Source organism: Artibeus jamaicensis, unplaced genomic scaffold (genome assembly GCF_021234435.1).
Source record: "Artibeus jamaicensis isolate MK-2021 breed Jamaican fruit bat unplaced genomic scaffold, CSHL_Jam_final contig_944, whole genome shotgun sequence".
Classification (NCBI taxonomy): domain Eukaryota; kingdom Metazoa; phylum Chordata; class Mammalia; order Chiroptera; family Phyllostomidae; genus Artibeus; species Artibeus jamaicensis.
The window spans coordinates 4,182,019-4,195,840 of NW_026522020.1; the positions used below are offsets into that span (position 1 = coordinate 4,182,019).

The window sequence follows — 13,822 nt, forward strand, 5'->3', positions numbered from 1 at the left end:
ACAGGAGGGCGATGGCTTTGTAAACCCAGGGGACTCTCGGTTTATTTTCAAATCCGCCTTTAGGGAGTGGAAGGTAAACCGGGCAAATTCGTTCCTTTTCCAACAACCCTTGATTGAGAGCAGCTGCGGTTGTCAGGCCTTTTCCCCAGAGGCTGGGGACATGGGAGTGAAGTGACCAGTCGCCCAGGGCAGGAGCCGCAAGCAGGAGCCGCGTCCCTCAACGCGCCGATTCTGACCCTGCCCGAGGCCCCGGGGCTGGCCAAGGTCGCAGGACCTGGAAGCTGCAGACCGGTCCGCGGGCGCCCGGCCTGACCCACTCTCACCGGGTCTGAGCCACTCCATCCGGACGCGGTGGATGCCCCCCACCCCCGCTCCAGCCGCGCAAACCCCTCTCGGCCACCCCGTCCCCGAGAGTCATCCACGCCCCGTGGAGGTCCCCTCTCCACCCACATCCACGGCCCCGGCGCCCCAGGCATCCAGCGCCCACGAGCCCCCGACCCCCAGCCTCCCAAACCTCCCTCCGTCTCTAAGTTCACGGTCCCCGTCCAGCGGGTCCCTACGCCCGGCGCCGTCCCCCGCGTCCCCGCGTCCCCAGTCCCCGGCCCGCGCCCGCTGACGCCATGACGCCGCGGCGGAGGGAGGGGAGGGGCGGGGCGGACCGGGACAGAGGGGCCGCAAGCGGCGGGAGCGGCGGGCCCCGCGGCAGCAGCGGCGGCGTGGCCGATGGACATGGGCACCCAGGGCGCGGGGCGCAAGCGGCTCCCCAACCGGGAGCGGCTGACGGCGGAGGACGATGCGCTGAACCAGATCGCCCGCGAGGTGAGCGCCGCCGGTTCTGCGGGGGCGGGGGCGCGCGCGGCTGTCAGGCTGCTGTCCGTCGGTCTGTCCGTCTGCGGGGGCTGTGGCGCCGGCCCGGCAGGGGTCTCGGCGGACGGGCTGGCAGTCCAGCGGCCCCGGGGACGGGCCAGCGACTCTGACCCCTCCCCCGCCCCGGGCTCCCTTCAGCTGCTGCCCCCTCGGCGCGCGGAGAGCCGGGGCGCCGCCCCTGGCGCAAGGTGGCCCCGCCGGCGGGTGGGGGACAAGCGCCCCGCTTTGTCGTGCCGCATCATGGGGGTGCTGTAGGCCAGACCCTGGAGGCCCGTGGACGTCCCCGGAGACCACATGGCCCTGAGGAAATGGCCGGGCCGCTGCCGGGGACCATTTGTCGTGGTTTGTCACACGGGAGGCAGGGACTTGCGGTCACTGTGGCTCTGGAGTCAGGAAAGAGCCTGACGCCCGGCCCAGGCCTGCTGAGGCTCCCTCAAAGTTTCCTGGGCAGAGTTCGTCCCAGCGGGGTGGCGATGCCCTTCCCTCCAGCGGAGGCACCCGGTGCGCCTCTTCTCCCACCAGTGCTGGACCCGGAGGCTGGACCATCCCGGGACACCTGCGAGGGCGCCCAGCAGACCCGGCTGGGGCCGGCCACAGGGCTTCCTTTTGCAGAGGACCCGCTTCTGTACCTTCCTAGCGGCGCGCTGTGTGTCCGTGTGCGCGCAGACACGCTCCCGATAAAGAATGCGCACGCAGAGGCCGGCGACCCTCTTCCAAGTGCTGGGGTGCGAGGGGCCATTGGTCCCCAGAGCATTGTCCTCACGTGGAAACACTTCCCGGGATGAGGCTGTGTGTAGGGTGGCATCAGTCAGCTGCTGAGTCCACTCCGTGACCAGTTCTTGGGTGTTTTGCTTTAAATTTTGCTGTTATGGGCACATGGCTGCCCGTCAGTATTTGTTGACTAGTGAACGAACTCAGCTTTTTGTTTCTCTCTGCATGAGAAGGGAAAGGCCTTCCCGGGCAAACTCCTCTTCATCCCTCAAAGCCCAGGGTGGGCTTGGTCCTTGTTCACCAGTCTGTCCCCCTGGAGAAGGTGACAGCCGGGCAGGCAGTGTCTCACTTTTGTACCTCCAGAGCTCCACACAGAGGCAGGCACAGAGCAAGGCCCCTCTGTGCCTGGTGCATTCACGAGTTTAGAAAAAAAGGGCTGTAAGGCGCTTGAAGTGAGCTCGGCTAAATATAGCCGTTCGCTATGTGCGGCGGCTTGAGTGCACCCCCCCCCCCACAGACAGGCACTCCTGTAGGTGTCTGACCCTCAGAGCACGTCTGGCCAGGCGGCCAGGGGGACCCGAGATCGTGGCTGCATCTGTCCATCGGAGGTTTGGGGACAGAGTCTGCCTCATCGCTGCTGGTTTTTGGAAGACTGGAGGGAAAGGAACAGCCCTGGGATGGTGCCCTGAGGCTGTGTAACAGGCGCCCAAGTCCTGCATTCCGGCCAGGGAGCCCCAGTGGGTGGCCACCTGTTCAGGCTGGGGTCAGACACGAGCTCTGGAGTGGCACGCAGCTCCGCACGGACTGGGCCTCCCTGGGCAAGTGAGGCCCCCACCCCTGAGCTTCCCACCCCTTGTTTCTGAGCGGGGAGAGTGCACCCCCGCGGCCCTTGGGGTCAAAGCAGGTGCGGGCTGCCCGGAGGCCAGTGACGGGGACTTGGAGAGCCGCCCCCACACACGCCCTTGCAGCAGCACCAGCCAGAGAGCCAGGGGTCACGAGTGCCGGTTGGAGGGGCCGGCGCACCAGGGTGTGTTTTACTACCACTTGGACGCTATCTCCCGGCAGCGAAAATTAGAATCACTAGCTAGGTGGCCATTCTTCACCATCGAGTTCTTGAGAGTTCTTGTAAAAGGTAACGGAGTGGCCTTAAGTTCAGCACTTGATTTGCTCAGTGATTGAGGGCACCCGTGTGCCCCCCACACCCGGTCCTGGTCCTCGGGAGAGGGGTGGCCCTGAGGGGCACTGGTCCCCAGGAGCTGGGTCGGGTCGGGGAGGGGGGAGGTCTCACCGCAGGCGAACAGGGGGAAGACGTGCGATGTGAAGAGAGCAGGCTCTTTGCTCTGCAGGTTTGGAAATGAGAGTCAGCACCTCCTAACAGGACGACGAACGGCAATCCCAGGTGACATCCTGGAGGAGGTGGCCTTTTGGGTTATTCTTTTAATTTTTTAAACTATTTTATTTATTTACTTTAGACAGAAGAAAAAGGAGGGAGAAAGACAGGGAGAGAAAGTGTACGGTTGCCTCTCACGGGCTCTCTACCAGAGACCGGACCTGGCTGCAGCCCAGGCATGTGCCCTGGCTGGGAATCGAACCGGCGACCCTTTGGTTTGCAGGCCAGTGCTCAGTCCACTGAGCAACACCATCCAGGGTCATTTTGAGTTACTCTGGAAGGGACAGAAGTCCTAGTCCAGACGGGCCGCCCCGTGGGTGCAAATTCCCCATCAGCCTCAACAAAGACTGGTGTCTCTGTCCTCAGGACCCCTGCAGCTGCCTTCACTGGGCCGTCCTCTGGGGTGGCCTTGTCCTTGCGTCATTCTTGCGGGAGGCTGGCTGCTGTGTTCCCAGGCTGCCCCCGTGAGCCCACCCCCATCTCTCCTGCGAGTGAGGAGCAGGCCTCAAGCCCTCTTTCCCAGGCTGCTGCTGACTAGCAGCCCACCCCAGTTCCTGTGGCCAGGAGGTGGTCCTAGCCTGTGACCAGTCAGGCCCACCCTGGGACTGGGGGAGTCAACCTCCCAGGAGCACTTGGGGAGGGTGGGGCTTGAACAAAAGCTGGGGAGCGGTGAAGAAAGTGGCAGGGCCCACGCTGGGCCTGGTGACCCGGAACCTGCCCTGGACGCGAAGTGCAGAATTGCAGGCAGAGGTGGTCCCCGGGCAGGGAGGCAGGTCCCAGTTCCCCTGGAGCCCAGCTCCGAGTGATACATTGTGTCTCTGCAGCTACACTGTGGTTCATCCAGGACATTGGGAGGAAATGGAGTTGCAACTTTCGATCTCTGCAGAGGCCTTTGCAGCAGGAACTCACTTCTCACTGTCTGTCCGACCTGGCTTATGGGCACAACGTTGTTGGGACAGAGGCCCAGGAGGCACTGTGAGAGCCGTCCTCACAGCACCCCCCACATGGAGAGCGCCTTTCCCCACACCCACGGTGGGCACTGTCCCCGGCGAGCTTCTCGTTCCCTCTGTGGCCACACAAGCCCTGGTCCCCTCTGCTCCCTCACCCACAGCCCCGTGCCCTCCCACACAACTGTCCCCACAGCCTCCTCTCTGAGGAGGTCCCACCGAGACTGTGTCCTCTGAACTCAGGAGCCCTGCAGGGGACGGCTGGTGGCCGCCCAGAGCTCCGATTGGCAGGGGTTCGTTTCCTGGCCTGTGAGTGCTGGCTGTCGGGGTTCACAGCTACCCCCTTCACTGGAGATGCTCCGTGGCCCCCAGGAGTTACTTTGGGGGGAGGACCATGACGCCCCAGCCCTGGGGCCTCCTGTATCTGCCGCCTGTGGAAGTGAGGGCTCAAACAGGCCCCCCGGGTGAGAACCACTCGTGGGGCATCCAGGCTCCAGAGCCCCTGTGGGACGGTGGGGTCGGGTGAGGGGTAGGTCCGGCTGAGACCACCCCCGGCCCCAGCCCCACTGCTCCCCTTCCCCACTCTGCTGCCTCCACCCCTCCCAAATCCCTGCCTCTGCTTCTGGGGACCCCCCCAACTCAGGGCAATCCCCGTGCCTCATTCTGGGGAGCCCCAAAGATACAGGACACTCTAACCTTAAGTCCCCTGTGCCCTCCCCAAACAGCCCTCTCAGGTCAGCCTGTGGGAGGGACCCCGTGTCCTCCTTTCCTCCGAGCCATCGAGGGCCCAGCTGGGAGGCTGGCCCGGTGCAGGGCCTGCCGCCCCCCACACCCCTGCGCCTCCAGCTCCTGACTGAGCCCAGGCAGCCCTGCCTCGGGGAGGGGACTCAGGCCGGCATTTACCTGAAGGCAGGCTGGTGGCCGTCCCCCCTTAGGTCCTTGTTCTGAATAAATCTGCTTTTCTGAGGTGGCCAGCAGGTAAAGCTGCTGGAAAGTGATTGGATGATTGTGTCACTCAGTGTCACCCACATTTGGTGACCAGGGGAGGGGAGGCAGTCAGCCCCCGGACCTCAGGCTCCACTCACAGGGACACTGACCTGCCCCGCACCCCAGCGCAGCCCCCGGGGGCCCGGGCCCCAGCTCATCTTCCTCAGGCGGACACACAGTCTCGAGCGTCACCCACAGGCATTAGGGATGTGACAGCACAGGCATTCCAGGCGGACTTTTGTCACCCTCTGGGCTGTCAGGGCCGTGGCAAACACAGCGCCCATGACCTTGGGCTGCTTTGGAGAGCCCCAGCAACATGGCCTGGCTGAAGGAGGACGCAGAATCGCATCTGTGGGCAGTCCCCGGGGTCGGGGTCACTGGTGGCCAGGGCCCACCCACGGCTGTGTCTGTCGGACAGCCACTGTCCACTGTCCCTGTCCTGGGTGAACCTTCAGTGACTCGCCGGTGTTGTGGTCGGGGCTGTGACTTGCACGCAGGTGACGTGAAAAGGGCCCATGGGAGCGTGGAAGGCAGGGGACCTGGGGGACAGGCTCAACTGGAACCTGGCCAGGGTGCGGGATCGGAAAGCGGAGAGCGGGCAACTGGGGTTGCTTTTGAGGTGGACAGTGTGCCCAGTGTCCCCAGAAGCTTCACTCCCAGAATTGCAGGGAGTCCCCTCAGAGGAGTTTAGGGATGGGAGGGGACTTGCCTGAGGTCACCTTACAACGAAGAGGTTCGGTCCCTCATCCAGGCCGCGTCCTGGTCAGCATTTGGCTCCATCCTGGGCCCTGTCCCAGGCTGTGCCCTGCAATCCAGCTGGCTTGTGTCCCGTCGCTGGGACTGTTGTCCCCAAGTCACCTCTGAGCCGTCAGGCATGACAGGTCCCGGGGAGTCCACGCAGTGTCTCTTGTCTTCTTTCCACCCCCACATCTCGGCGGAGCTCACTTTTGTTTCGTTGAAGTAAGACCTGCCCTGCCCCTTGTCCTGACTCTCCAGCCCTTCCCCACGCGGCGGCGGGCAAGCCTTTCGCCCTGTGTAAGGTCGCACCCCCCCGCCCCCCCCCCCCGCCCCCCCCCCCCCCCCCCCCCCCCCCCCCCCCCCCCCTGCCCTGCCCTGCCCTGCCCTGCCCGGAACTCGCCAGCGGCTTCTCCGGTCGCTCCACAGAAGCCGGGTCTGCAGTGGCCTCAGGGTCCCCTGGTCGCCCTGGCAGCTGTCTGGTGTCTGTCAGTGACAGGCACACGCCCCGTGCATCAGCGTTTGGATCGTGGGCACAGCCCGGTTTGCAGAAGGACCGGGACCCACGGGGCCAGCTGGGGGCCCTCTCCCCGCCTGCCCTCCTCCTGTGGGGCCACAGCGAGGGTGTGAGTTGAGGTTGGACAGGCAGGCCCGGTGGGGTGCGCGCTCCAGCGGCCGGGTTCCTGGGTCCGACCCTGACCCCCCACCTGCCCCCCAGCAAGCTGCGTGCCCGCTTCCTGCCTCCGTCCCCCCAGTGTGCGAGACGGGGGCGTTTTAAGGGTGCACTTCTCACAGGTGCTTGTGAGGGGAAAGGAGGCGTTTTGTGACGAGCCCTCGGAACGGTGACCGACACACACGGGGAGTGCTCGTGGTGACCACGGGACGCCCGAAGCGCCGGCTGTGCAGCCAGGTGGCGCACGCTGACGTCTCTCCCCGAACAGCGTCCCGCCTTCTGGGGGCTCACCGCTTCCGCTTTTCCCTGCCGCCCTTCATTCCACACGTCCGGCGTAGCTGACTCCTCACACTGTCAGCAGCCTTCCCACAGTGTGGTTTTCTGTCGCTTACACCAGTCAGACGATCGCCGGCTCCACCTCGTTCCCTCCTGGACCCCTCTCCCCGGAGACCTTGTCCTCAAGCCCCGGCCTGCCCCCCTGCTCAGGGTTTGCTGCCGCTGTCTGTCCCTTCCCACCGTCTGAGAGTAGAGTCGTCTTTGCCACGTTCCTGCCGCTGCCCTTGTAACTTTAGTTGCTGGATTCCAGATACATTGGATACATTGTCTTCTTTCTTGGATTACTGTCTCATTTTGCTGGGACACATCCTTCGGTATCTTTCAGAGACGATGCCTTTCTAAATGTTTGCATATCTGAAAGTGTCTTACACTACTCTGGTACATGATGGACAGTCTGGCTGAGTGCTAACCTCCTGGGTTAAAAATAACTTTCAGAGAGATGACAAATATTCCTGCATCTTCCTTGAAATGATGTCCAGCATGTGCGGGTCACGGAAAACGCCAGAAGGCAAGACCAGCCTGCTGTCCATCTGTGAGCAAGCTGTGGTTTGCATGAACCCCGGCTGAGCCCAGCGAGAGACGTGGGGGTCCAGGGGGGTTTTGCATGTGGAACTGTTCACACTCTTGATATCTGAGCCAAGTGACTGACCGGTTCAATACAGTAAACTAATAACCATCAGAAAAATAAAATTAAAAACTAGTTCTACCATCACCTTAAGGCATCTTTCCATTTTGTTTCAGCTCTTTCGGTTGCTTCGAGAGTTCTGACACCGCGTGCATCTTCAGCGTCTTGAGCAACATGTGGTTTTCGCTCTCCAGGGTCCTCTCGATCTTTGGCTTGTGGAATTTTTCTTCTTTCTTGTTTTTTTCTGTGGCTTTTTGAATGTTTGTTGGGTTCATGCAAGCTGGAAACGTGTGTTCTAAAGTTTGAGGAATTTCTGAATTCTCCCCCCCACACCAGTGTCTCACTTTCAGAAGCGCCTGCTGTTGAGGGTGACTTCCCTTTCCTCCTCCTTGAGCTATTTTTGCCTCTCGCCGACGCTTAATGGGAGATCGCAGCGGCCTCTCCGCCACGCCTCCTCCCGGACCCTCGGCTCTGTATTCAGTGTCCCGCCGGTTTCTGTTCTCGCTCTTTGTCTCCTTCTGCAGCACTCTTTCCAGGGTCACTACTACGGCGCCTCATTCTGAGCGTGTCCCTTTCCCCCCCCTGAAGTTTTCTATTGCATTGTGGTCCCTTTTCTTTCGTCCTTTGTCTTTTTGGTCCCTGGCTCCTCGGAGGCTTCCCCAGATGCATGGTGGCCAGGGGCCGTCTGTTCAGATGGGGGACGAGGCCCTCAAGCCTCTGAGAGCCATCTGAGTGGAGGTGGGGGGGACAGGGGGGAGGGGGCACAGCCGCAAGGCTGCAACCGGCCGCCCCCGGGGGCGTGAAGACACGGCTGCGGCTGCTGCGTTGGCTCAGGTGTGGAGCAGTGGCGGGGCGCACGGGCCCAGGCCCAGACCCGAACCATGTCCCCGTCACCAAGGCCGCTGCCCTTGCCCACGGCGTCACGTTGAAGGAAATGCTGCTCCATGCTGATGAGCCTCCTTCTCTGATTTGGTGCCTGTGGGTGCAGTTTCGTTTCTGGTTACGGGGCGGAAGGGACTGGGGAGAAAGTTGGAGACTAAGCTGAGCCTTACACCAGGGAAGCAGAGTTCATTTCCAACGTCCGAGCAGCGCCCACCAGGGGGCGGGCCGCCCTCACACTCCTCTGCTGAGATAAAATGTCAAACTAGGTGAGCCAGCAAAGGGGGTGATAAAAACACGGTTTTCGAAGGTTCGGGCATCAAGGATAACCTGCTTGTTTGTTTGTTCGGAAAGTTCTCGGAGAGCTGAGGTCCGCTTTCCGTGGACCAGCACGAGACGCCCAGAGCGTCCAGGTCGGCGGAACGCGATACGGCCCTGGCAGCGGCGGCTCCGGTCAGCAGGCCACGGGAGCCAGCGCTGGCCTGGGGCTGAGTGAAAAGTCACAGGTGCAGAAACCCACAGTTGTCACGCGGCTTGCTGTGCATCGAAACTCCGCCCTGGAGCGGTGGCCCTTCTACCCTTATCCCTAACTCCCTTTATCTTGTTTTTCACCTTCTTCTCTGGTGTGCCCTGGGCATGTGGCATTTTCCAGGTGACGCTCAGAGATGGGGTTTCCATGTTGACCAAACAGCTGACGTGACTCTGGCCCGGATGCCCAGAGATGTCACTTTCAATGACCCTGGTCCCCGCAAAGCCACCGAGGTGGTGCTGGCTGGTTGGACTTCCCGTGGGGACAGAAATGCGGCCCCCGTGCCCCGCGTTAGGGCAGCCCCAGCCCTGAGTGCTGCGAGCGCCCGGGCGTGGCCGGGGCCACTGAGGACGAGCTGCATTTTGGCTTTCTCTCTGCTCTCATGCATTTGCCTTTAAGGAGCTGCCTGCGGGGAGGCCGCCAGCGCCCGGCACTGGGTGGGTGGCCTCAGCAGCAGCCTCGGGGTGGCCCCTCTGTCTCACACAGCTGCGCACTCAGGGTCGAAACCTGCGAGCAGGTTTCCCGCCCGTCACTGAGCACCGAGGCGGAGAGGACCCCGTCCTCAGTGCGGGTTCTGCTGCTTGGCCTTGCACTGAGGACTCGGCGGTGAGATGCCGTCGGGTTTTCCCAGACGCTTTCTGGTCAGAAGCCCCCCCAGGTGCCAAGTCTGCAGTCGGCTTCCTGGAGGTCCCCACGGGCCACCCCCCAGGCCCTGCCCTGTTTGTCTCTGGGTTAGGGTTAGCCTCTCTGGTGGGGGCAGGGCCGGCGGCCCATTAATCTTTTTACTCCTCACCCAAGGGTATGTTTATCGATTTGAGAGAGACGGTGTGCGGGAGAAACATTGATTAGTTGCCTCCCACACATGCTCTGACCAGGGTTTGAACCTGCAGATTTTTGGCGCATGGGACGGTGCTCCGACCTACTGAACCCCCAGCCCAGCAGCGGCCGGCTGCCTGTCTACCCTCCAGACTCCCCGACCCCACCCGGGAGGCCCACCGCCTGGACCAGAGGGGCCTGGCTGTGGGACGACAAAAAGACCGGTGGCAGCACATTCCCACGGGATTAGCAGTGTCCCGGTCCCTCCTGTGAGGCATGTTGCTTCTGCCACTCACAGCTGAACTCCCTAAAATAGCCCTGCAGAGCCCCAGGTCACTGTGATGTGGAAAGTGGCCTCTCGCCCGGCCCCCTGGCCCGGTGACGGAGCCTGAAAACCGCGTGTTCCAGGGCTCACTCTGTGCCTCCCTAGGCCCCTGGCGTTTGGCTTTCGTGAGCACTGTCACAATTTCCACGTGTTTTCCTTCCCTTTCCAAAGCCTTCTGTCAGCTCTCGGCAGAGCAGGGCCATGCCCAGTCCAGGCTGCGGGGAGGGGGGGGGCGGGGGGGGTTGCCGGGCAGCGGCTCTGGACGGGAGTCCACATAGAAAGCGGAGCAGGTAGAAAACGTAACGAATGATCTGCCCCAGATGCCGTACGGTTCCCATGGATTCTGCTCACAGTTTTGTGTGCAACATTTGAAAACTTCGAATGATTTTGGAACAGGATTGGCCCTTGGAAGGCTTCCCGGGCCCCCCGCCTTAGGCCCTCGGCGGGCTCTCACGGGTGACTCATTTCTCCAGGAGACACGGGCACAGGTGGGCTCGCTGTGCCCCCGGGACGGCCCTCTGAGCCAGCGACGCTGCCGCAGCAGCCAGAGCCTGCGAGTCTGGCCCGCAGCAGCAGCAGTGACCCGCACTCTCGCCCGCCCCCGACCAGCAGGCCCTGCTCTGCCACTCGCTGGGTTGGGGGCGGGGGTCCTTCGCTGTCTCAAAGCTTGCGGTTTGCTCGGGGCTGTCCCAGTGCCTGGTGGAGGCCGTGTCTTCGCCAAGACCGCCTCTACGCCTTCATGGGTACGTCCCCGAGAAGTGGGCTGTTCTCCAGGCAGCAGTCACCTTGAGATGTTCGCTGATGCTCATTGATGTTCTCGGGACCTGGAGGACCCACTTCCCCTTTTCTCTGATGTTCAGATGGGGCTGAGACAGACTCTGTGGGCACGCGTCTCCAGCCTCTTTTGGCCGTCTGTGTTTGGGGTATGATGTCACATTCGTCTGTCCCCACGCCACAGTTCTGTTGGACTGACTCACTGCTTCTCCATCAGCCCTGGGCGGAGGTGGCCTCGGCCCGACCCGGCCCTGCAGCCTCCCCTGGGGCCCCGCTGCCGGAACCGGGAGGCCAGAAATAGCCGTGACTGCCCCCGTGTCTTCCTGGCATCGGCCGCTCCCTCCTGACCCCCGGTCTCCTCTGTCCCTATTTGGACATGGTCCTCTTCTGAAACCGTGAGCCCGCACCGCCGAGGTCTGCCGTGTCCCCAGTGGCCCGAGGATCCATTTCAGTCCCGTGCCCTCGACGCCCGCCGTTTGGAGGACCTGTGGTTCCAACCCTCCTCTTAGGACGTTTATTTTCTGAACCTGGGCAAACTCCTCTTTGCGTCTCTTGCCTTTGGGTGGTGAGCAGCCGACACCCTTTCTCCTGGAACGCCCTGCACCCCCATCTCCCCGGCCCGAACAGTCTAGATGGGGGCGGCGGATCGGAGCCTCAGGGTCTAGAGAAGGTCCCTCAAAGCAGGATGAGGTCAGGGCTTCGCAGGAAAAAGGAAAAATTCTGAAATCAAGCAGTTTATCACCTCTTACCTCAGTCTCTCAAATTCCTGGAAGACTCACATTTTATTCAGGATTTTCTCCCTTTCTTCCCTCTGGGCGTATAATTCGGTGAGATGTGCCGGTTCCGGCTGCCCACTGGTGAGTTCTCCAAGCCAATGTGACAACAACCGAGGGGTGGCCTTTGCCCCCCCACCTCACCTGCACGGTCAGCGTGGTGGCTGTGGGCCCGCCGGCCTCAGCAGGGACAGGGGGCAGAGCCAGGGCCAGGGCTGGGGGCGCCACGACCCCAGATGTGGACTGAGGGACACCCTGGCGGGTCGCTCCCTCCCCACCCACGGAACAAGTGCTGTTTAGCTATTAAACAGCAAATTACGGCTCATTAGATGCCCTTACGGGTCAGGCTGAGGGCGTTCTCAGCACGGTTTCAGGCTTCGCTCTCTAAAAGGGAGGCCGTTTTTTGCAGCATGCTGACAACAGCGACCTGCGAAGGATGCAGGCGTTTTTGCTTTTCAGTTTATTCCCGGGGTCATGGCCTTTTCTCCCCTCCCGCCGTTCCAAAAACAGCCGGCGGGGCTCGTTCCCCAGCACACCGTCCGTGCTGTGGCGGGTGACGCGGTTTCCTTCCTTGCTGAGGCGGCCTGCTACCCCCGCCCTGTGTGCGGACGGGCCTCATCGTGTTCATCACTCTCTGGTCCAAGGGCACCTGCTTTCTCCGCCTCTGGGCCCCTGACAGATGCCGCGTGAGCCCGGCGCAGCAGCGTCTGCTCCAGACCCCGGTTTCGATTCTCCTGGGGACATGCCCACAGGTGGAACGCCGCGCCGTGCTGCACCCCACGGTCGTCCCCCCGTACCCGTGGGGGTGCGCGTCCCAGGACCCCCAGGGGGGGCCCGAGACCACGGCGAGCGCCGAACCCCACCTGTCTCATGTTCTTTTACACGTATACGTGCCCGTAACGACGTTGGATTTATGAAATAAGTGTAGAAACCACAAGTAACAAAGTGGAACAGGGCCCCGTAGTGAAGTTACGGGGCCCTGGTCTCCCTCAGAACGCCTTGTCTTGCCGCACTCAGTTCTCCGGGAGGGGCTCCGGCTGCTCCTCTCTGGCGTCTCCAAATTTCCGGCATCACGGCTGCTGTGCTGTGGGGCTACTGCTCAGGGAGACGAGGTGGCGTGGACACAGGCCCTGTGATGCGGTGACAGTGGATCCATGGCTGAGACGGCTGCTCAGAGACGGCGGGTGGGGGGAGGGACAGCCATCGGGCCCGGGCGGGCGGAGAGCGTGGCACAGGTTGTATCCTGCTCTCAGAATGGTGTGCACTCGAAACTTAAGAACCGTTTAATCCTGAAATCTTTCATTTGATATCTTCACACTGGCGTCGGCCGTGGGTGACTGTGGATAAGGGGGGGGCTGAGGAATCCTTCGCTCTCCTGAACCCCTGCAGCGGTCCCGGGAGAGACCAGTGCTGTGTGACTGTCTTCACCGGAGGTCCCTGGAGGGGACAGTCACAGAGACAGCGAGTGCAGTGCTGGGTGAGGGGGAGGGGCTGAGGGTGGGGAGTCCGTCTCTCACGGGGCCAAGTTCCCATCTGAGATGACGAGAAGGTTCTGGAGTGGACGGTGACGGTGGCCGTACACAGCGTGAATGGGCTTAATGGTCGAAAGGTTCACTTTTACGTTACGTGTATTTTACCACAAAAAGTGGGGGAGGGCATCGAGGCAGGGCTGCCACAGGGCCAGGCGAGCGGGGCGGGGGCGAGCGCTGTGTGAGAGGCGGGGTAAGGGCTGCGCACCGGGAAGGAGGAGGAGGAGGAGGAGGAGGAGGAGGGCCTGGCTGTGCAGAGAGGGGGGCAGCGAGTAAACAATGTTACAAAGTGGACGCAGGAAGCCTGGCTGGCGGCTGCCTCTCCATGGCCACCTGGATGCAACAAAAAAATCCAGGACCTCTTGCTAAGGGTAACTTTTAGGTGGGGTCGCAGCACCCACCCCCCGGGGGCGCTAAGTCCGGACTGCACCAAACGGGACCTCACCTCAGGCAGACGGACACCCCCGGGGCGAGGGCCCCCGCTCTGAGACTGCGGTGAGGGCTGCGCCTCTCTGTCCATTCACTGACCACCCCTGAGTTGTGCGCGTGAGGAGGAGGGAGGTTGGGGTGTGTAAAGTGCACGATTGTGCTTCCCAGGACCCCGAGTGTGTCCCTCACGCAGAGGCCCTGCCCGCTGCCCCTGTTTCCCCGGGCGCGGAACGTGGTCGCAGGCCGTGGGCTGCGCCCCCCGCGTCTGCCCTGTGTCTGGGCCGTCGCCGGAAAGCGCTCCCATCGGCACCAGGTGGCCTCGTCGGAGGCGGCTCCCTAGGTGGCCCGGCAAGACTCCGCTCAGCTCCTGGGCACCCACCCGTCAACCTCCCTGCCACGGGGGCCATCGAAACGGCTCCAGCAGGTGGCAGCTCCCCCGGCTGCCAGCCCCATTCGCTGGCCGCTGGCCTGGGCGGCCCTTGAGGAGACTCGGAGAG

At 62.6% G+C, this 13,822-nt stretch overlaps 1 protein-coding gene across 12 annotated transcripts in view; it reads left to right on the forward strand.

Annotated features, from left to right (window-relative positions):
* Positions 1-680: 680 nt before the first annotated feature.
* The window catches only part of LRRFIP1 (LRR binding FLII interacting protein 1), a 104,634-nt gene continuing 91,492 nt past the window's right edge, over positions 681-13,822 (forward strand). For all 12 annotated transcript variants that reach the window (XM_053655288.1, XM_053655289.1, XM_053655290.1 and 9 more), the window contains exon 1: positions 681-819. In XM_053655288.1, coding sequence (XP_053511263.1) covers positions 724-819 — 96 coding nt within the window. In that variant the 5' untranslated portion in view covers positions 681-723. The remainder of the gene's footprint in view (positions 820-13,822) is intronic.